At 40.9% G+C, this 24,215-nt stretch overlaps 1 protein-coding gene across 7 annotated transcripts in view; it reads left to right on the forward strand.

The window, feature by feature from the left end:
- Positions 1-23,122, forward strand: part of GPATCH2L (G-patch domain containing 2 like) — a 43,981-nt gene extending 20,859 nt beyond the window's left edge. For 3 of the 7 annotated variants that reach the window (XM_080618075.1, XM_080618073.1, XM_080618074.1), the window contains 2 exons: positions 4,422-4,513; positions 10,238-23,122. In XM_080618075.1, coding sequence (XP_080474201.1) covers positions 4,422-4,513; positions 10,238-10,410 — 265 coding nt within the window. In that variant the 3' untranslated portion in view covers positions 10,411-23,122. Of the gene's footprint in view, positions 1-4,421; positions 4,514-5,059; positions 5,240-10,237 lie in introns of all 7 variants that reach the window. The other 4 variants (XR_013956878.1, XR_013956879.1, XR_013956880.1 and 1 more) reach the window with 4 other exon arrangements.
- The last annotated feature ends 1,093 nt before the right edge of the window (positions 23,123-24,215 follow it).

The raw sequence follows: 24,215 nt of genomic DNA on the forward strand, positions 1-24,215 counted from the left end.
TAATGCACATTATAATGCTTACTTGGGGAACAGTCAGCTGCTGCATTAAGACCTATGAGATTTGGATAATTTAAGAAGTGAGCTGACCTGTTTGTGATTTTTGGAATCTGAAAAGGTGCTCTGAAAGCTCTCCCATGAGGCTTTGCAGGGCAGAGGAGAGACTGCTATTCACAGGAAGTATCTACAGTGTGATGTGACAGCAGGAGCCACTTGTATGTGTGGAAGCTTTGCATGCAGATCGAACGCGCAACTTGTACTGATTTACACGTGTTATGTGCAGATCAGACTTTGGTGCCCAGCTATCCTTATAGGCAAAGAGAAGGAAGAATTGTGCTTTCACTATTAATTTTGTGAAGCTACCATCAACAGCCTCAGGTAACACCTCAGGACTTAGAGAAAGAGCCTTTGATTTGGCCAGTGTTTGCTGGGAATATAGCATTACAACAGCAACAGCTGAGTTGTTCAGAGTTTTAGTAGCAATATCCGTGTTAGAAGGCTGTCTCTGTTGAACATTTACTTTAACATGAGGATAATAACATCCCTTGTTTGTATGACAGTAGATTAATGGCTGCCTCTCATTTTCACTACGTAATCCAAGTGCTTTGCTTCCTCTAAGGATACAGCTGAAATAAAGATTGTCAGTAGACAAGCTGGATGATGTAAGATTACAGTGAGAGGCGTACACCCCCAATGTGCGCTGTGCCTCCTGCCTTCAAGAAGGCCACAGACTGTCACAGCTCTGTAGTCTTCTCTGAGACCTCCATTGTGAGTTTAAGGTATTTTTTACTCTGAAACGTGGAGATTGCTTTATAATCTAGACTTTGCTTCACAGACAGTGAATGTTCCAGGGGCCTCGTGCTGTTCAGTAAGGGTCTTTGTGGGCTAGTGTCTGCTTGTGCTCCATATTGTATGCCACAGATTGTCCTGTCAATCCTAATTTTCTGTTGAAACTCTGTGGTGGGTGTAAAATAGCGGCAAGCTCCTGTGACCCTAATGTCCAGCTCGTGGTCACCTTGAACTGGAGGAGTAAGATAGGAGTCTGGTTTCTGCAATTAAAATTCATTTAAAAAAAGAAAAAAAAAGTCATAGAATAAATAAGTGAAAAAGAAAGGAAACATTACTTCTGACACATTAGAGACAGCAATGAATCTCAGCTTTCGGCATAGCTAAGCATGCTTTTCTCCAGTGTGACCTGCATGTAGAATCAGGTACCTTAAGCAACATGTTAAGAACAAGGGACAAATCCATATATCCTGGGTAATTTCTTTAGCTTGTGATTTCAGACAAAACCAAACAAATCCAAACACTGTCAGAAAGACACTGTAGGCTTCTTTTTCAATATAAAATCTTTTTTTCTATACATATGTAATTTGTAATTCACTAACTCCTGACAGTGAGGACCTGCAGTGTTAGTTGGATATATTGCAGCTGTGAATGTGTCTGCACTTTGGATCATGTTTTGTCTCTCCAGGTGTGTTCTACTTTTTCTCTTCCCAGGTTAGAATTTCAGTCCTCTTTAGACTGTAAACTAGGTTTTCACATTAGTCTGTAGTCACCTGGCAGATCCAGCTGTGACTGGGCACTGCAGCTTTGTTTTTTTTTTTTTATTTATGATCAACCAGCTATAGTCCAAAAGTAACCAAGGAATTATTTTCTGGTACTGTTTGTGCAACATTGAAGAAAGTATAGAAGCTTAGCAGAAGAGATTGAAAACAGGTAAGGACAGAGAAAGTGCCATTCTGGTTTCTCAGTTTAAGCCCACATCTTTTATCCCACAAAGCTCTATGCCTCAGAATTCTTCACAGGGGGGTTTGTGACTGTGCAAATGTGCATTTTCTGTCAGCCTTTCCTCTCAGCCCTGTTCTGTTCTACTTCAGAGTAATTTTTAAACTGTTCAGAAAAGTTGTTAAGATTCAACTTTGACAGAAAAGCTAATTCATGGCTACAGCCCATCAGTGAGATTTTCACAATTTATAGTTCAGCCTGTCCACTGCTATGTTGTGTGCTTCGCATGACCTGACTTTCCTGGTGGTGGTGTTCCTAGGAGTCTGCTGTTTAACTGGGATTCGCCAATTCTGTTCTCTTACCGATACAGCACAAGTATGCAAGCTAGTGGTTAGAAATTTAGATTGAAAAGTGTGCTACCAACCCAAAAAATTAATCTTTCATTAATTATACCTCAGACACTCTTTCAGTCCATGTCTTAATAAGGGCTGTCATCCCTACATGCATTCTTTTGCTCCTCTCTCTCCCAAGGTACTTACCACCTGGAGATTACATGAATGCAGATTTATGGTGCCCGTAAAGTGCACCAGCCGCTTGAAACTGACACTTTTACCACCAGGTCAGTCAGAGCCAGTGCATAATCAATAGGTTCCTGATTTACTAACTGAAGTGTGGGTGATCAATAAGGGATAAACCTGAATGAAATACATGTTAGAGACAATTTATGACCTCTGAGCCTTTGTGTGTTAGAGGCAGGGCTGCTAGATGCAGCGTCCTTGCTATTAGTCTCCAGCTAGAGTATGATTTGCCTTTACTTGCATAACAAGAAGGGATTTTGAGATTCTTATTCACATTCTGTGCCCCCTCCACCCTCCCTGTAATCATGAGGTAAGGGCAGATATGGTTTGAACATGGAGCTGAGAGCAGGAGCTCTTATTTGAAATCTAGTCTGTAACACTTGTGAACTGGGAAAGATTACATAAAGTCTCTTAAAAATTGATAGTGTATACTTTTTTCCTAGTCTGTAGTGATTCTCCACCAAGGATCAGATGGCTAACATTGGTGTAAGTTCATAAAATTAAAAAGGGAACCTTATTATTATGGAATAAAATGAGTTGGATTATTATATATAATTATGTAGCCATCTAGTTAGTAATTTAATACTGTGTCACTGATGCAAAATAAAAATCTGAAGTTCCACTTGATTGAGGCTATCTTTTCCTTGGGCTATGTGTGTGCCTAGGTGTTTCAGATTACATGGTGGGACTGTGCTACAATGCTATATAGCCGCTATGCTCATCATGTACAAAAGCAATTTTTTAGCATATGTGAAGTCACTTAGAGGTTGGTCACTTATGTGTACAAACTCGAGATTTGAATATGTGGTTTGTAGGTGTGCTGGTATTTTTGAAAGCCTTTATTTAGTTCAAGTTTTCAGGAGACTCCTGTGTCTGGTTACATTGACATGCGTTCCCAGATTTGAAAAACTGGTTGTCAGTGAAACTTAGCACAGCTTAAAATTTTTTGAAGCTATTCCTTAATGTCAAACTTTGATGACAGGTTTTTTTAGACTTCTTGTAGAACTTCTGACTTTTAGTTGAGAGGATAGAAGACCAGATAGTTCTTTCTTTGTGGCTGTGCTTTGTTACAGGTAAGTAAGTAGACCCAGCAGCATTCAAACAATTTATAGTCTTGATTGGTATGGGAAATGTTTTTGTATTCCCTACACTGTTCTGTGTTCCTACAAGAGTACACTTTAGCTTTGCATAAATACAGTGTCAAAAATTGTATCTATTATAAATGTGCTGCTTTTGTTTGTTTTTTTTTTGTTTGTTTGTTTTTTTTTAAAAAAAGATTTTGTAGAGTTTTGGCACAGAAATACAAAGCCATAAACTTTTCCTGTTGTTATTTGCAGAAGAAAAATGTACTTGATAAATGTTTGTTAAACTTTCAGGATTTTTTTTTTTTTTTTTTTTTGATAATCAAATAACAGGCTTTAAAGACACAGAAGCTTTTCAGCACTTCATCATCAAAATTTATATGGTTTCAATCTTTGCAGTATATAAGCACTTCAGAATCTTATTTGCATTCCAGTTCTGCATTTTGCACATCAGATCTGATGCAGAGAGTGACCAGGGAACTTGCCGAAAAAACTCTGGTATCTTGGACAAAGGAGGGATTTGAACACAACATCATTGCTAAATAATGCATTTTTATTCATTATGGATTGTATTTGAGAAATTTCTCTGGTTTGCTCCCAAGGCTGCCTTTTCTGAATTAAACTTCTCTTCTTCCTCTGTCTAGAACTTAGAGAAGTGCCCACTTCAAGTCAGTCCCAATAATGCAGGTTTGCTTAATTGGCAAATGGCCAAACTGATGGTCATTGGTAAGCTTCGGACTTAGCAGTTACTAATGACTGGTTGTGCCTTTCAGCTTGTTTACAGGTGCAGCAAGCATGTATTGCCATCAGCCAGTTCAGCTGTTGTCACAGCACTTCAATAAGGAAATAATAATTTTGAAAATGCTTCAGATTGTTTTGTGTTCCTAACTTTATGAACTTACTACTGTAGTGGAAAAAGTCTGCATGGACAGTTGGAATATGGGTATTCCACTGAATAGGTTGGAGGGTGATTGGCCAGTGTCTTACAGGAAGGTGATACTAGAACAAAGTTTTATATGTTTTAATTTCTCTGTAGGCAAGCAAATGTACACCTGGGACCGCTATGTTCAAGAGACATCAAGAGGAAACGAAAGCCAGCTGCAGCCTCCATGTCCAGCCCAACATCAGGTGACCTGATATCTGTGTGCCAGCATTTCTGAAGTCTCTCTTGAGCAAAGTGCCAGTCACAATAGTCAAAAATATCATTACCTTGATTTGAAACTATTGAAACGTGTGTGAGAAGGGCAACACGTGAGAGAGAATATCATGTGGTTTTTTCATAGCATCAAAAGCTGCCTACTAAAGTGGCACTATGGCACATTAATATGATTTACAGTGTGTCATTATACAGTGGGTAATATGTTTCTTCATAAGGTGTTATTTCCACCATTCTTAAATTATGCAGTACGTGGTAATAAGGAGGTGATCGCTCTTCATGGTGTGTGCCTTCAGTGTTGGCCTGACATTAGCTGGTGGCTCTGGTGCCCTTTTTCAGGATGTTTTTAGGCACTTTTCCAGGAACAGAAATCTGGCATTGTCTCTTCACTGGGTGAGGCCACCTATTCCCTGGGAGCTGTCTTAGTCTTGTGAATGAAAATAATAACTTTTTTTTTTGCTCTGGGGATGTACTAATTAAAATGCTGGTTTATTTTCATGTGGTATTTTTCTGGAAAGAGACTGATTACTTACCAGGATCTGAAGAAGCTTTACTCTGCAGACCACAGAGCGGTTTTGGAGACTTTTCTCTGGCCTCTCACCCTACCCTCTCTTGAAATATTTTGTCTACTATCAAGTGACCCATGTTCTTCCAGCTAGTTTATTAAAAAATTGTTACTGCAATTCAGTAACAAGAAGGTGGGTAAACTCATGGGAAAAATGGTGGTGCGAAAACAGTGGGGAAGACTGAAAGAATTGGTGATGAATTCCTATGCATGAAGTTTAGATTTCCTCCTTAGGCTGGTGGATAGACAGTAGAATAATGAAATAGGGAAGAAAGTTGTGCTAGTTTTCCAGGTCACAGGTCTGGATTACAGACTGTCTGAAAGGTTCTGTATTAAAAATTAAGAGGAAAAAAAATAAAATTACTAATCTGTTGCTCAGCAAAAGTAATCTGTTATTGACTGTTTATTTAGGATATTCTTTCCTGGCTTTTGAGTATTCCATGCTAGGATATGCAGACTTCTGTAGTGAAAGTTAGTAAAATTGCATATCCATAGCCACAGAATTTTACTTCTTGGGAATACTAGGTTTTCTTGGTAAAATGCTAGTGTCTCACTGTCCCCTCTTACCTATCCATTAATTTATTGTTCAGGGTATATTCTGTACTGCATTGCTGTTCACTTTCTATAGGGAGAGCATTTGTTTCTATGCCTACATGTTTCAAAATATTATGTATGTTGTACTTGACCAGGCAAATTGTATAGGGACACTTTTTGAAGACTTGAATCTGCATCTAGGGTGGAACCAAGCACTGGAGTCCTGGTTTCATTTGGGATAGGGTTAATTTTGGTCCTAGTAGCCGGTGCAGTGCTATGTTTTGGCTTTAGCCTGAGAACAATGCTGATAACACACTGATGTTTTAGTTGTTGCTCAGTAGTGCTTACCCTGCTCAAGGACTTTTCAGTTTTTCATGCTCCGCCAAGTGAGGAGGGGCACAAGAAGCTAGGAGGGAGCAGAGATAGGGCAGCTGACCCAAACTAGCCAAAGGGGTATTCCATACCACAGCACGTCATGCCCAGTGCATAAACTGAGAGGAGTCACCGGAAAGGCCCAGATTGCTGCTTGGGTCGGGCTGGTTGTTAGTCAGCAGGTGGTGAGCATTTGTACTGGGCATCACTGTTGTTTATTGTTTGTTTTCCTTTCTCCTTTTAGTTTTATATTCTCTCCCCTTGTTATTTTCCTTAGTGTAGTAGTAGTATATTGTACTTTAGTTATTGTACTGTTCTTATCTCAACCCATGGGGTTTACATTCTTTCAATTCTCCTCCCCATCCCACCCAGGGACAGGGGAAAGCTGGAGGTGAGCGAGTGGTTGTGTGGTTCTGAGTTGCCAGCTGGGTTTAAACCACGACAGTAGCAGAGGGGTTTCAAAGTTTTTTCTTTTTAAGGGTGAGGGAAAGAAAATTAGAGTATGCATTACAAAGTAAGGAAGGAGAGTGTAGTTACTGGAATCCAGACAGGATGCTTGGTGATCAAGAGAAAAGTCCTGCAAGGTTTTTCATGGTCAAAAAGGGTAAAGATTTCTTACTTAGACCGTATTTAGAAATATCCCCAGCAAAGGCAGTAGCTATGGACAGGTTTGCTATAACACTGACTTGTGGAAAAAAACTTTTGATTGTGTAACTGAAGCTGGGTCCTAGCTGACTTAGTACAGCAGTCTTCCAGTTGTAGCTGGAGCACAACCTGGGGGTGTAACTTGGAAACTTCTGAAATCTGATATTATTTCTGTCAAAGGTGATCTGACTGGAATCACTAATGCCTAAAGAAATACATAGGATTACTCTGCAATAAGGTAGAATTGACTGATGACTCTTACGCTTAAACATTGCTGAGATAGTTAAAGATTTTTCTCCCTTGCCATGCATCTACTCGTCCAGTCATAAATGTCTTACACTGGGGCTCCCCTGTACCTGAAGAATCACAGCAACCTCATTTTCTCACTGCAGAGGCTTTTTGTTCGTGGTGTTTTACTACTTCTTCAGAAGATGAAACACAAGTAGATCAGAACGCAGTCCCTTGCCTGTCACTGCAGGCGCACAGAGTGCTAGATTTCTTCACCTTTAAATAGCATCTTAGCTGAGTCCAATTGCTCTCGTCTCACTTGTTGACCAGGTCCTGCTTCAGTGATCTCCCTTTTTTGCAACCTGGGTGCCCCATGGAGGTGAAGGACGTAGCCTGAGCTGGCTCCATCAGTCAGCAGAACAAATGGGCTTGCTCTGCTGAACATCGGGCCATCTCGGATTCCACCTCTTTTATAGAGATGAGTGATGAAGAGGGGCTCGTTCCGCTTTGCCGCTGTATTAATACACATCAGGGGCCAGCTCCCGGCACTAAATCACGCTACTGCATACATCTGTTATCGGACTCCTCACCAGTGTGATGAACAAGACTGCAGATAGAGGCTTCTTCATGTCATTCTTTATAGGATTTTCCTAAAAGAATAAATAGCTCAAATCTCTGCCAACACTCTCCCCTGTCATTGTGATGAATTTAGCTTCTTTCTTAAACATGCAGCTACAAATCTTCCCCTGTCACCTCACCCCCCATCATCTACAGAAAGTTTTGAGTTGAATTTGGCTGAAATCAGAAGGTGCTAATGAAAGGCATATGAGATGTGAATGCTATCTCCCTTCCAGCTGCAGGAATGAGAGAAGGGAACTAGAGATACATTTATTTGGGAGTGAAGCAAACTAAGTTTATTCCATGTCTTCTCACATACTTTCATGTAAGTGGGTATTTGTGGGTTCTGGTAAAGCATTTTTTGACAGAGACCATTGTATGAACATCCAAAAACATGTATTACTGTAGCAGAAATGCTTAGGTCTCTTATTGTATTGCTATAGCATTAAACTTCTGGTATTAGTACTGCGCTTTGAGGTTAACTGGCCTAAATAGTGTAACTGAGATAGAGGTTAAAGAATAGTGTTTTGGAAAAAGGCCTGGCTATTGAGAGCAACAAAACATGGGTAGAAAATTCAGAATTCATGTGTACTTCAGGAAGTGACTGTTATCAAAATTAAGTTGGTCAAACTTACGCCAATGTTGAGAAAGATTGAAAATGAAAGTGCTTTCTACACTACACAGTTGTGCAGTATGTGAGCCCTAAAGCCCTCACCAAGTAAGAACAAAGGTCTGGCTGGTGTAGTCTGGGGGTAGAATAAGGAAATCTGGAGGAAGTAAGAATGGCTGTACTGGATTAGACCAGAAGTTCAACCAACTCAGTGACCAACAGCCAGTGCCTAGGGAGGAAGAAAGTTTGTTGTGATAAAGGTCCTTCAAATTTTCAGTGATCTAAGACAGGGCCTTCAGAAGGCACAGATAGTATCCTTGCGTGTAGTTACTTTCTGTTGCAGTTCAAATAGAGTTGGACTAATGTTCCCAATGGCACGGTAGAGCTTGTCTGATAAATACTGTATAAAATGTTATTCTTCTTGTAGTTATTCTCTGTTTTGAAAGGGATCTGATGAAGACTGTCATGTCTGTCTTTGGTTTGTCAGAAGAGGCCACAAGTATAGATGGTTGTGAAATAAATGATGAACAACTGTCCAGCTTTACATTGATGCCTTTAATGTTTATTGTGGTCCAGTCCCAGTGAATCTGGGACATTTTACCCCAGTGACTCTGGGGTAAAAGTCTGCATAAGTAGATCTATGTCTGCTTTGTCATGTATTCACGCTTAGCTTGTGAAAAATAGTAACTTATAAAAAGTGCCAGTTAGCAGCCTCTGAAACTGCTTATCAAAGAACAGCCTGATGAGTAGTAGCAGTCTTGTGATTTTTCTCTCTCCTCTTTCTTGCTGATGGATTCACCTTTTGTCATGGTATGATGGTACCCAGCAGCAAGAAGTCTGTTTTAGTCCTTTGTTGGTTTTTTATTTCTTTTTATGACTAAAGATAGAGAGCCTGAGTGGGGAGACTGCCAGCAAGGGGCTCATAGTGTAGTATTGGTGGTGATTATTAAAGGACTTAATTGTTTTTGCATGTTTTATCTCACCTTTAGATGGAGGAAGCTGATGGGCTAGAGGTAGAATATGCAATGTACTGTTATCAGCTGCGTTGTTGTGGTTGTATGGGAATGACTCGTCGTTTTGAATGTACAGAAGCAGGGTTGTTGGGGTTCCAGATCTACTGAGTGAGGAACCTGAAGCATTGAACCAGCTTTTTATTTAAACTTCAAAGCAATCAGTCCACTAGTTGAAGCTTGTTATGGCCTCTTTATCCTTCATCCGCTACAGAGCAGCAGAGGCAACTTGTAATAAAAACACACAAACAGCTATTATCTATTGTGAGAATACAATGAAAGAGAGACGTGTTTCGTACTGAAGCAAGCACTTGTTCAGAAAGCTTCTGGTTGCCCCAGAGACTCCTGTGGCAGTAGTTTTTTTTTTTTCTCCTGCCCTGTTCTGCTTTTGAGAATTGAATGATTCAGGGTACTGAGAATGGGAGCAAACTCTTATCGCCTCTGGAAATTTGGGTGGCTGCTGGTTAGAGCTATGGATCTGCAAATCTCTCTTGCTAATTATAGCCTGTCCCATTTTGACGTAGTGGTTGTATGGATAAAATGAGAATGGATTCCAGCCTAGCTTAGCAAGTAGCTTCTTGGTATAATATGGTGATTTGCCATATTAGATATATGTGGAGGTTTATGGTACTGCCTTTACTGCGTAAGGAGGAGAGGTATATTTTCTTCTTTAACTGAACTTTGCAACCTGAAATTTGCCAAACCTTCAGAGACTTTGAAATTTCCAGATGTAGGGTTAACCGAGTCTTTGTAAAGAGGTCAAGGTATTTTCAGTTGAGTGATTACGAATTGATTCTGTTTAAGCGTGGAACAGCTAAAGCTCTTGATTTCCAACAGGAACTTTGACTAAAGGAACTAGTTAGTGGACTGGGAACTTAAGAGTTCTGAATATGAGAATCATTATGGCAAAGGTGTTAATGCTATCAAGAACCTGTATTTCAATGGAATTTGGTGGGGGAACTTGTAGGAACTCAGGGAAATAACACCTTCTTATAAGAAATTACATATATGTGAGGCATTTGCCATGAAATCACTTGCTCTAACTTTTATTTTTTTTATTGCCCATTCCTACTTTCTTCCTCTGTTCCCCGTTCCCTGAAATTTTGTATTCCAGCAACTTTATCTGTCCACATGGATGCAGCAGAGTCAGAGCTACCAGCAACACCATCTCTGAGATCCCAGAACTCTGAATGGACAGGGAAAACACCAGCAGCTGAGAAAGCTACTATCACTGCCTCCAGTAACTTTTTTAAAATACCACCAGAGAAGAGCCCTGGATACAGCTAAAAGGAAGCATTGCAACTGTAAAAGCTTGGATTTTGGAAGTGTTTGACTCTGTGTGTCTCTACCAAACATCTTGTTTGGTGGTAGCGGTAATCTTCAGTATTGGCGTGTGATGCCTGGCATCATCCAGGCTGATCTGTGCCCCACACACCTAAACCGTGTTTGTGAATCTGTGTTTAAAAAAAAAAGGTAATCGGTGTTGGGACCTCAGTGGCTTTTAAAAATATTCTTGCTATTGTTGTATTTATTATGCATTCATCTCTTACCCTGCTGCCAGCTCATATGTGCTGGGTCATGTACAGATTCTTCTGGGTTTTCAGATCTTTATTCACCCCCTGGACATGTTGCTTGTTTGTGCATTTGGTGTTTTTTAGGTGAAAGTCCCCCTGCCGCTCAGGCAAGTATCTCCCCCTGTTTTTTTTGGCTGGGGAGTGAGGAGGGAATGCAAACAAGTTGAAACATGGAACCTGAATTCTGTATTAGCAGAATGTTTTCAGGCCATGTGCTAATGGACTCAAATCACGTTGCTTCCAGTGAAGCAAATACAGTGCTTGTCCATTCAGAAGTTGCCATTGGCTCACTGGCAGCATGATCCACTAGACCTTTTCCTTCTCTGTTGTTCTGAATGTCTTTAGTCTTGCTTGTGTATTGCATGGTCTTTCCTAAATCTCCTACTGGATAAGGAATTGGGAAAACTACGTGGACATAAATGTGCAAGCTGGTGTATTTGAAAGGAACCTGGGCCCTTGAATATCCTTGGAGTATGGTAGAGGATATACAAAATTCCAGTTTCTCAGTATATAAATTATAAAATGACTGTTAGCACTTCTAAAGGATGCTTGCCATAGAGGTTTACATGCTGTTAAACAAAAAAGCCATTTAAAGTACCACCTGAGTTCAGAATATTCTGGGTGTTGATCAGACCTCGTCTAAGTCTTTCCCTCCCTTCAGAAAGTATTGTCTGCTCTCTCTTCTAGAGGTGTCGCCACCTATTCATGATTGGACTTTGGAGCATACACAAATGAGATTCCCTTCTCTTCATAGCACTTCCACTTGTTCCTCTTGTTATTTTGTGTTGCAGAATATGTGGATAGTGACTTCTTCCCTCTCTTTTCTTGAATTCTTGATCACGCTCCTCTTACTTTTATTTACTCTGTCTGGAGCTTATTTTAAGCTATGTTTTTAGAATATACTCCTGCATAGCTTGTGTCAAGGAACAGGTGGCCTCATGGCTTCATGAGTCCTTTAAAAATAGGATATATTTGTATGCATTCAACTTTTTTTTATTTTCTTCACTGGGTGGAGCTTTCAAACAGTACCCTTTAAGGTTATAAATTTCATTTTGAATGTGGAGGTGCAGTTAGCACTTTAAGTGGATAACATAATTTGCATGGTTTTAGTGGTTTTGCAGTCTTCTGCTCTCCCTTATAAATCAAATAGCTGAGGGAAAGATCAGAGTTTGAGACTATAAAGCAGTGATTTATATTTAACTCCCTATTAAAATGTTAAATGCTCATAACATACACAAAACAAAAATTGAATGACTCGCTAAATCATGATTGACATATACAGTTATACTATAGACACACTGTCAGTGTCTTATCCCCTAAATACCTACTTATTTTTGGGGAGACATCTAAATTGGATTTATATTTCACAGCCCAAGCAAACTGTCGGATCTGTCACTGTAAATCCCTCTCAAAACTGTTTTTTTGGTGGTGGTACATTTTTAGAACTAATTAGAATGGGGAAGCCTTTTTACGTTGCTGAAGGAGTACAGAGGTCTGTTTGGATTATGGAACAAGCTTGTAAGGGTTTTGCGGAGAGAGGAGTGTTGCTGTTTTAAAGTAGTCATTGGATTGTCTTATTTTGTAGGTATTTCAAGCAATAGCACTTAAGAGGTGGCAAGGAAAGTCTTGGCACTGTAAGGGCCTGGAGATTACTGGAAGTTACTGGAGAGCCTGTAATTTAGAACATACAAAGAGAAGGTAAACCTAGGGAGTAGTAGCTTGACTATCTAGTACTCATGAACACAGTGAAGGGGAAAGGTGGTCACATTCTCCTGCCAACCTGCAGATACCTTTTAGGATTGGCAGCCTCATAACCTAACTTGCAGGGTGCCTTAGTGACAGGGAGTGGTTCTCTGAAATATATTTGTGCAATTGAGTGGTTTTAATCTGCAACTTCTCTTGGCTTGAGTCTGTTCAACAAATTTCCTCAGATTACTGATCCTTCAGCTAAAATTTTAAATTGTGGCCTTTGTGTTCCCCTTTTTAAAACAAATTCTGCTATATCCTGCTACATTCCGAGTGTTGTTCAGAGTAGTTCTGTTTCTTTTGTGGTGTCAGGGCAATTTTAAAACTTTCATAAGAGAGGTGTTTGAGGTGTTCGGGAATCTTCATTGTGGCAGTGGGGATGTCACCAGGCTTCACATGATTTTTCTCTAGGGGTAGGGAAAGATAACTTGTCAGATTTTCCTATTGATGTCTACTGCTCTCATGAGACCTCACGTGGAGTATTGTGTATAGTTCTGGTGTCCTCAACATAAAATGGACATGGAACTGTTGGAACAAGTCCAGAGGAGGGCCACGAGGATGATCAGGGGACTGGAGCACCTCCCGTATGAAGACAGGCTGAGAAAGTTGGGGTTGTTCAGCCTGGAGAAGAGAAGGCTGCATGGGAGACCTCATAGCAGCCTTCCAGTATTTGAAGGGGGCCTCTAAGGATGCTGGGGAGGGACTCTTCATTAGGGATTGTAGTGATAGGACAAGGGGTAACGGGTTCAAACTTAAACAGGGGAAGTTTAGATTGGATATAAGGAAGAAATTCTTTACTGTGAGGGTGGTGAGGCACTGGAATGGGTTGCCCAAGGAAGTTGTGAATGCTCCATCCCTGGCAGTGTTCAAGGCCAGGTTGGATGAGGCCTTGGGTGACATGGTTTAGTGTGAGGTGTCCCTGCCCATGGCAGGGGGGTTGGAACTAGATGACCTTAAGGTCCTTTCCAACCCTAACTATTCTATGATTCTATTCTATGTCAGTAGCACTGTTCATCTGCTTAAGGCCTTACTTGGGTTCTGAGCTCCTAGGAGGTCTTCCTTGTCTTTAATAGTTGAATGTACCTGTGGCAGTACTGAAGAGTAACTGTGGCAGGCCTCGCCTCAGTAAGCCATACTTCCTGCCATGGCAACTTTCTGGAAGTGCCAGGAGACTCAAGTTCTTGTAGCTGCCCTGTCTTTCCTATTTCTAGGTTAGAATCAGTTTATAGGTCAGTCAGGTTCTCAACCAACCTTGATTCTCCTGAGTGGCAGACAAGCTAAATGAATCATATATCTTGTTGCTCCAGGATATTCATCAAAATTTGTCTTCAGACTTACATAGCTTGATACAGATTTGAGTATCTTCAGCCTTCTTAGATGAACTAGGTGCACTGTTTTGTCTCTTTTCCTCTAAGGCAGATTCCTTAGAACACACAGTGTACTGACACAGTACTTGCAGTAAAGGACACAGTGCTTTAGATGTGACTTGCTTGAGTAGAAAGAAATAATATCATGCCTTGATTTGGTAGCCGTACTTCTACCAAGGTGGTCCAGTATGTGATTATTGCTTCAAAGATACACAGCTCACTCATCATCTGCTTCTTGTCCACCAGGACTCCCCAGGCTTTTTTCAGGCTTGTTTTCTCTCTAATTGTCTTCTCTTCTAGTCCTTATGGGACACTTCAACTTCCCAAACATCCGCTGAGAATACCATACTGATGTGACAGGCAAGTCTGTGAAATTCCTGAAGTATGTTGAAGACAATTTCTTGTCTATTGAAGGTACTTTCTTGTAAGTACTCTGTGAGTCAACTAGGAAAGATGCTACTTTCGACTTGTTATTTTTGAATAGAGAAAGACTTGTGGGAGATGTGACTGTAGATGGCTATATTGGCCACAGGGATCACTAAATTGGTCAGTTTAAAAATTTTGATGTAATGAGAAAAATGGTCAGCAGAGTTACTACCCTGGATTTCAGGAGAGCTAACCTCAAGCTACTCGGTGAGCTCATTAGCAGTGTCCCCTGAGAATCTGCTTCTGAGGGCTTAGGGGTCCATGAGTACTGGTCAGTTTTTAAGAACCATCTTTTAAAAGCTCAAGAGCAGGCAGTCCCTTTGTGTTGAAATTCCAGCAAGTGGCACAGAAGACCACTTTGGCTGAACAGGGAATTCCCTGGAACTCAGGAGGAAAAAGAAATTGTATGGTCCTGAGAAGCGAAGTTAGGATTTGCAGGAAGATTATAGAATCATAGAATGGTTTGGGTTCGAAGGGACCTTAAGATCATCCAGTTCCAATGCCCCTGCCATGGGCAGGGACACCTTCCACTAGACCAGGGTTTTGAAAGCTCTGTCCAACCTGGCCTTCAACACTGCCAGGGATGGGGCATCCACAGCTTCTTTGGTTAGCCTTTTCCAGTGGGTCACCACCCTCTCACAGTAAATAACTTATTTGTCGTATCTAATATAAATCTACCCTCTTTGAGTTTAAAGCCATTCCCCCTTGTCCTTGTACTATCACTGCATGCCATTTTAAAAAGTCCCATTTTAAAAAAATCCCTCTCTGGATTTCTTGTAGGCCCCCTTTCTGTACTGCAGGGTGCTCTAAGGTCTCCCCAGAGCCTTCTCTTCTGCAGGCTGAACAAGCCCAACTCTCTACGCCTATATTTGTAGGAGAGGTGCTCCAGCCCTCTGATCATTTTCGTGGCCCTCCTCTGGAGGGCTGTGGTTTGCATGTACAGGGAGAAGACACAAAAGGCCGAAGCTTAGTGTTGAAACTGGCCAGTGTTGTATCAGGCAACAACAAAGGGTTTTTGAAGTACATTAATAGCAAGAGGAGGTCTAAGGAAAACATTGGACTGGTACTTGTTGAAGATGGTCATGTGAGAAATTGGGATGGAAGAAAAGTGAAGGCATTCAATGCTTTTTTTTTACCTCAGTCTCTAATAATACTGACACATCTTGGGCTGCCCAGTCCTCTGAGTTGGAGGACCACAACTGTGGGAACAGTGACTTTCCATTTGTGGACAATGAAATTGTGAGGGACCAGTTGTATCAATTGAAGTCCATGAGTCTGGGAATTCATCCCAGAGCAGTGAAGGAACTAGTAGATGTTGCAGCAGGACCCCTCTTAATCATCTACCAAAGGTTTTGGGATCTTGGGAAAGTCCCTGCTGACTGGAAGCTAGCCAATCTTGTTATAGTTGACAATAAGAGTTGAGGGAAGACCCAAGAAACTACTGATCTGTTAGTCTGACCTCAGTACCTGGAAAAAATATGGGAAAGATCACACTGGGCGCTTCTGAAAGACATTTAAAGGACAGTGCAAAAAGGCACAGTCAGCATGGGCTCACAAAGGGAGAGTTCTGTTTAACTAATTTGATACCCTTCTATGATAAGATCACCTGCCAAAGGGATGAAGAGAAGGTGGTGGATGTAGTTCTGGATTTTAATAAGGCTTTTGATACTGTCCCTCACAGCATCCTTCTGAACAAGTTGTCCAACTGAGATGAGCAGGTACACAGTGTGCTGGATGAACAGCAGGGCTCAAAGGGTTGTGGTGAACGGGGCTACATCTGGCTGTCAACTGATCATAAGCAGTATTCCTCAGGGTTCAGTTCTAGGAACAGTTCTAGTCAGTATTGTTTATGAATGATTTGAATGCAGGAGTTGAATATACCATTAGCAAGTTTGCTGATGATACTGAACTGGGAGGTGCTTTTCACCCTCTCAATGGAGAAGAGGCCTTGCAGAGGGCTCTAGATAGGTTGGGGTATGGGAGCACTGGGCTATAATTAATGGGATGAAATTTAACAAGAAAAAATGCTGGATTCTGCACCTGGGATGGAGTAATGCTGGACGCAAGTATAAATTAGGAGAGAAGTGGCTGGAGATCAGCCTTGCAAAATGGGATCTGGGGGTGCTGGCTGACAGCAGGCTCAGTAAAGCAGTGTACCCTGGTAGCCAAGAGGGTGAATGGTATCCTGGGGTGCATCAAACACAGTATAACTGGCTGGTCAAAAGAGGTTATTATCCCCCTGTATTCAGAGTTAGTGTGGCCTCCCATTGAGCACTGTGTACGGTTCTGGGCACTGCAATTTCAGAAGGATGTTAAGTTCCTTGAATAATTTGTCCAAAGGAGGGCAACAAAACTGGTGACAAGACTCAAAGGCATGTCCTATGGGGAGTGACTGCTGACTCTAGGGTTGTCTGGTCTGGAGAAGATAAGGCTGAGAGGCAACTCATTGCTCCCTACAGCTTCCTCACGAAGGGAGGTGGAGAGTGAGGTGCTGATTGTTTCCTCCTGTTTCCAGTGATAGGATGCACAGGAATGGTTCAAAGCTGCACCAGGGGAGGTTCAGACTTGACATTAGAAAACACTTCTGTTCAGGGAGGATGGTCAAACACTGCAGCAGGCTTCCTAAAGAGGTGGTCAATGCCCCAAGCCTGTCAGCACTGGAGAGGCATTTGGAGAATTCTCATAATAATATACTTCACTTTTGGTCAGCCCTGAAATGGTCAGGCAGCTGGGCTAATGATGATTGTAGGTCTTTTCAAACTGAATTTTCTTATTCATGAACTTCATGAAGTTTCTGTCTTTTCGAGGTCCCTCTTGGGTGGAACTTCCACCCTCCATCAGTGTTTCCCCTCCCCAACCTCCTGTTATTTCTGATCTTGTTGAGAGTATGTTCTGTGTCTTTCCACCAGATCAGTAATGATCACTGAACAGTATCAATCCCAGTATTGTCTTCTGGGCCATGCTTTTCATAGGTGGCCATCGTGCAGATTTCAAACCATTGATCATTAATGCTGAAAGTTCACGGACCTTTCTTAATGGATGATATTCAGTGCAGAGTCCGTAGCTCCACCATTTGGCATATATAGATATATATGTATATGTGAGAAGCTACATCAAAAGGCTTACTGAAGTAAATGTAAACAGCATCCACTGCCCTGTATACATCCACAGAGCCTGTCATTTCATCACAGAAGGCAGTCAGGTTTGTAGGCATAATTTTCCCTTGTTTAATCTAGTGGCCTGTTCCTAGTCACCTTCTTGTCCTTTGAATGCCTGGAAATGGCTTTCAGAACTTGCTGTATAAAGCTACAAGGGACCATGGTAGGGCCGACTAGCCTTTCATTCCCAGATCCTCCTTCCCGACTTTTTAGGAAGGTGACATGGTATGTACCCCTTCCTGCCACCGAGGACCTCATGCAATTGCCACAACTTTTCTTAGACAACTAGTCTTATAACAGCATACTTTCACAAATGGTGCTTTATTTGTGTACTACGAGAAGATGGACCTTCAGTGAAAGAGAAGTCAGGAGCTGTGAGAAGCACATTTACTAGTTGCTCTTTGCACATTTACAGTCATTCTGGTGAGGCTTCATGCCCAGTTTAGTAGGTAATGGAGAAGTGCAGATTAAAAGAATGGAGTTTCTGGCCTGATGGATTTATGATTTTGAGGTAAGGTACAGTATAAAGACTGAAGAAGGCAACAAAAGAGTGGCTGGAGAGAAACTCATAAGAGACTGGGACTAGCACTACTGAATGATAGATTAGCTTCATGACTGTGGTATGCATAGGTGTGTCTTGCGAGGATTCCTGAATAATGACATTGAGTCCCTTAGTGCTGGCCTTCCAACTGTAGAAGCTCATGCTCTTGCTTTGTGGATGTTGCAGAGACCTGCTCAATGGGCAGAGGATGAGAAAGGAAATTTGAGGAAGGGCATCAACAAGGGTGAAGTGTACCTCTCTTATTGTAACCCTTTCTGCACTGAAGAAACAAGATGTTACAAAAAAATGTGTGTGCCTGAATATGGAAAAGGAGTTCTGTAAAGTGGGTAAGAACTTTCTTTTGTTGTCCTGAAGAATAGTTTTGTAATCAGAGAACATTTCAGTGAAGCAAAAGTGAAAGATGCTGCCAGTTACTTGTTCAGAGAATGTATTTTAGTAGTCTGTTAGGAGACTATAAAAGGAAGACAAACTTCTGTTCTCATTGTGATTCTGCATTACTGTGTCTTTGTCCCCTGCATTCTATTCCAGTTTGTGTTTTGTGCTTGAGACATCCTGCTTTTGTACCATCAAATGTGGGAAAAATACAGTAATGCTTCTTAAGGCATAAAGTATAAGGGACCGCTTGCTAAACAAAAGGCAAGATAAGATTATTTTAACCCATTAACTTTTACCCAATACAAGGATTAAACTGAACATAGAGAATGTAATATCTTGATTTATACTGAAGTGTTCAGTTCTTAAGAGAGTAGACTCTTAAGAGTGCCATAGGCAAGTGCAGGGAGACTGGTGCGTAGGGTCATAGAATCACAGAATAGTTTGGGTTGGAAGGGAGTTCTGAAGGTCATCTAGTCCAACTCCCTGTAATGAGCAGGGACATCTTCATCTGGATCAGATTGCTCACATCCAGCCTGGCCTTTTATGTCTTCAGGGAATGTGCATGCCTGGCCTTCAGTCAGGTGACATACAGACTGTTGTGGAGACAGATGGAACATTCAACATCCTTCTCAACTTCACCATGGGTAAAATGCCTCTCCGACTGCAAACCCATCCATTAGTGTTACTCCAGTGAATTGACAAAGAAGCATTAACTGGCATACCAGGAAAAGAGAAGTCTTGTGCCAACTCAAAGAGTTGACACAAATGGAAAATGGACTGGCACAGCCCATTATATGAGATAAAAATGCAAAATATATATACCTGCAGACAGTAATAAACAATATTGCTGAGCTCTGTGTTCATGACCTAGAGTATTTTTTGTCTTAAAGCTGCCAATATTAGGAGGATGATCAGGGTTTTGCAAAGCTGCCCTCTTTTCCTTCTAACCTCTGAAGGAAATGGCATGAATAGCATAAGAAAGGCTGCACGGGGGTCCACCAAAAGTATGTTTGTCTTGGTAGTCTGCTTCTCACAGTGACTGGGTTTGGATACATAGGGGGCATCCTTTGTCCTTAGTAAGGACAAAGTATTTATATGATGATACTCTCCTTTGATGTTCTCTTAGCCCAGTGTCCTGCCTCAAAAGGTACACAAGCTCTCTCTTCAAGGGTGGAAAAAACTGTTGTGAACCTTTTGGCTATAGTATTTATCCTGCGACTGGATTTAATTATATTTTTAGAAGGACATGTAATCTGACTTTAAAAACGTCAAGTAAGGATTAGCTCATCTTTCTTGGTAATAATTTTTCTTGCTAATTACCCTCTTCATAAGGAAATTGCATCTTCTCTTGGAATAGTTTTTTCCTAATATCAGCACCCTGACATTGTTTCTTGCAATGCTTTTTATTTTTTCAGCAAGGTTGAGAAGTCCTTTTCTTCCATTACAATTTGGGCTTCTTTGTCATGTATAACTATCTATAGCCAGTCAACAAATCTTATGTAATCCATTAACCCATATAACTAATTTTTCATAAGCTTCACACTGTAAAACTTGTCATTTAACCTTTAATAATGTATTCCACGTCCATCTGCATTCAGCTCTAGTGTCTATGCTGAAGAGTATTCTTTACAGCAGCAGGAACACTTGCTTCCCTATTGCTATTCAGGCTTCATGTGCTCATAAATCCAAACATCATGCTAGCCTTTGCTGCCCAAACACTGCTGTAACACTACCATAAAAGTGATATTCAGGCACTTGACTCAGAATCTAAAGTTCTTACCACTGCACATGATCCTAGAAATAATTTATTTTTTTTAATTTATTCCAAAATGCATTGCATTTCCTGTGGCTGAATTGCAGTGCAGTTTTGGACTGACAGTTTTTATAATTTGTAATACTTAAGAGCTCAGTCTGTGTAGTTTTATTAGAAGAGGATCAGAGCCATCTTGCCTGTGTGGTAGACAGTTCTTTATGGAAATGAAAATACTAGGTAATAAAGTGTCTCTTGTCTTGTGCAGATTGGCATAAAAATGAACTTGAAGCTAAAGCCAAATCAATTCAAGTTAGAAATGAGGTATGAGATTTTAACAATGAGGACAGATTAATCATTGGAACAAAGTCCTGTGGAAAGCAGTAGCTTCTGTCTATCTTCAAGCTTCAATTTGTAGATAGCAGCTTTATGGAAGGAATGTTGTAGCCAAATATAAGCCATTGAAATAAATACAGAGGCATCTAAAAGACATTGAATGGTTAGTTTTATAGTGAAGTACAGTCTACACGAAATGATAGCTCCTTCTAGTTTAGAACCTCAGAGAAGACAGAAGACTTTTTTTCTACATGATAGAGATCTGTTGAAAAAAGCAAAGTGTTTTGGCAAACATAGGGAAAAGTCATGGTGATGGACTTTTTATGGTATTAACAAAAGATTGTCATGAAATACGTATGAGAAGGTGAGGTGAGAAAAAAAATATATGTGCCAACTGAAATGAAGCAGCATTTCTGCATGCAGGTTTATCTGTGAGTACTATAATGACATATGAGTATACAGTCTTCAGAACCTATGTTATCACTCAGTTGAAGAGCATCCTTGGTGAGGGTTCCCCCTTTCTTGCTGTACTGGCAGCTACAGCTCTGCTGCTTTGGGCTAGTGTTCCCTGTGTACACATACAGCTTTCAGTAGCTCTGTCTCAGTTCATTCAGCTATGTGAACTGCCTGCACATTGCACTGAAATCAGAAACATGAGGGAGAGCATGGGTGGCCTTATTACCTCAATAGGATAATTGCCAAAAAAAGTATGCAATAACTTTTTTAATCACTATAGCTATTGCTTCTGCTTTTCCCTCTCATGGCATATAACGAAGAATGCCTCCTTGTAGTACAGCCCTTTTGGTAGCCTGTAGCCTTCACTATCGTACCAAAGGAGTAGATTGTAGGTTTCTCCAAGTGGAAGAGCTCTTCTGCACTCGTCTGAGAGGAGATAGTGTGATTGGAGGAAGCAATTGTACAGTTGTACTGTGTTCTGGAGCATTAGGGAGTGATGACTTGCTCAGCTTTTTCAACTTTAAAATACATTACACAATACTTTTGTTTCAAAATGAATGTAAAATTCTATTGATGGGGGAGTGCCACATTTGAATCGTTGCTTCAGATCTCAAGTCCTGGACGTTGTGTTAAAGTCCCCTGATAGCATTTGGTTTTGTTGCCCAGATTGGTGTATGTGAGAACTTGCTGCTGGAAGCTCTTCTAAGAGTGCCAGGAACTGAAACTGGTCTGGCCTGAGCAGAGCCCCTGGGCACTGCTGAAGCCAAGGAATTTTCTCTTGGGTTCAGCAACACCAGTCAGCCAAAGCCATCAGTTTTATTCTAGCTTCTTCCTCCTGTCTCAGAGGACTAACTTAGAGATAGTTAACAGACAGGTCTGCTCAAAATCTTTGAGAGCTGCATTGTGCATGTCCCAAATATTTTAAGTGGTCATAAGACTTAACTGATTGATAGGGATTGGACTTTGGGTTCTTAGGGCTCTGTTTTGGGGGTAACATATAAATAAGGGTTCTTGCTTGTATTCCTGTGTCTTAAACATGTATTCTCTGAATGGCGCTCTTGCAGAATCTTTGTTCTGATACAGAAACTGGAAATAAATCAAAATATGAAAGAAGTGTTTTATCTGACATAAAGCAAACTGAATTGAGAGTGGGAGAAGAGAGGTTTCACAGACATCTAACTAGATTTACAGTATTGGAATGTCCATTAATCTGCATGCTTCCTTGACCGTTTTCTTAAGTATAGGCTGTAACCTGAAGGTCTATGGGGAGTTACTATGGTTTTCTCCCTTTTGAATTGCAGACTTGAGTGAAGGATTTGAGGTAGTTTATCATTTCTATTCTTTGTTTTTTGCAATGATTTTGTTTCCCAGTTTGTCATAACATTGTCTCTATAGACAAGTGAGATACTCCCTGTTTGGAATTTGAAACAATTCTAGAGTTTTGTAAGTAGCCTTTCACTTCTGAGTTGCTGCTTCAGATCTGCCCAGCCCCAAAAGGGATTTCATTTAAATAAGCAGGTAAGTTTCAATTGATGGATATCTATTCGTTTGCCAATGCTAACATTTTTTAAGACAGATTGGCATCATTCTTTTGAAGCAGTGGCCTCGAAGATGAAGTGAGCAGTGGACTTTGAATTTTCTTTCGCATATATATGTGTCCCAGTATTGAAAGTTATGCACATTTGTGAAAGGAACAAAACAAGACTCCCTCTACATTAACTGTTCCAAGAAATAAATTGTAAAAACTGGATGCCAAGTTGATTGAATGTTTTTAAACAAAAAGATCAAGATCCTTCGGAAATTGCTTCAAGTTCTCAACACTATATGGGGGGAAGGGGGGGTGTCTAACTTTTAGAAGTGATGATTTTCCTATCTCTTCTGCAAATCACATCTGTGAGAATTGGGAAGTGTTCCTCGTGAAATGTGCTGAGTTTTGTTCAGAGCAAGGAGAAGAGTGCAGTAGATTCTGTTATGGGAAGTGCCCAGGTTTGGCAAACATCATAAATTACAGGTAACTGTCAAAACTGTCAGGTCTCTAAAAATCATTAGGAGCTGATTCAGTCTTCCACCTACTTGCATTTTTTTTTTTCTGAGTAATGAAGCATTTAATTTGATAATTGGAGGCATTTCTTGTAAAAAAGCTGAATGGTTTCTGTTCACACATCCTTAATTTTACACCCAAGGGCTGAGAATTTTCTCAGCTCAGTTTGAATAGCTGGTGGTAAATTCAGTAACAAGTGATGGCTTTTATTTACTTTGATCTTTTTCAGACCATGCTTGCTTCATACTTTTCCAACTCAGAGAATCAACTGAAACTACAAATGAATACAAGTAGACTTGCTGGATTCTAGTGGAGGATTTCTCACATCTAAAGGAAGGGTATTTCAAATCTGAGGATACAAGTTTTGTTCTCTACTGAAGTAAAGCAAGATACTCAAAAATATTTTTTAATGAAACATAGTATAGCATTTCAAAACGCCAAATGACATTAATCTCATTCATTGCTCATTGAGGAGCAACAGGGAGGTAGCTGAAGCTGAAAACAAGCAGACCTTAGGAGTTGCTGCCATTGGGCAGATGGAACACACGGGTTTTGCAAAACACACTTTTAAAATTGTACCTAGTTGAAGAAATCTTACTTTGAGAAGCGTTGGAGCTTCTTCACAGACTGCCTGCAGAGGCAGTGATGGCAAACCATGGTTCTGCTAAATAGTTCTGACACTGACGTGTTTCTAGCAATTTTGACACCAGCTTTGTGAGAGGTTCACCTATATTGCCTTAGGACTGTTCTTCACCCTGCTTAACCGCATAGCTTGCAAGTGCTTGGACTCACCTGACCCCTACCCTATGGGGAAACATACATTCCCAATTTGAGAAAGCCAGAGTGAAGACACCCTTTATGCTGAGTGCTGCATGGTCAGTCAAAGAAGCTTTGTGTTTTCTTTCCTGACTGTTCAGTGTCACCATGAAAGGAACCTATGCAAACAAGAGCAGCAAGGGGAGCTTTTGTGAGCCTTTTGTCCCTTGCTGGACCTTTCAGGTACTGTCGAGACAACAAGGAGTGGGCATGAGGAGTGCAGGGTCTGATTCACAAGAAAGGGGAGAAGGACTCAAGAAGTGCAGAAGCTGCCACAGTGCTACCGTGGAGCAGGTGGCATTTCCCACCCTTCTGATCACCTTGGTAGGCTGCAGGACTCTAAGCCACAGATTTCTTGTGTTTACGTATTGTATTGGGTTTGCATGGCAAAGTTTTGTAGTGGGTGGGCTATAGGGGTGGCTTCTGTGAGAAGCTACCAGGATTTTCTCCTGTTTCTGACAGAGCCAGTGCCAGCTCCAAGACAA

The sequence above is a fragment of the Psittacula echo genome, assembly GCF_963264785.1.
Source record: "Psittacula echo genome assembly, chromosome: 5".
In the NCBI taxonomy this organism is placed as follows: Eukaryota; Metazoa; Chordata; class Aves; order Psittaciformes; family Psittacidae; genus Psittacula; species Psittacula echo.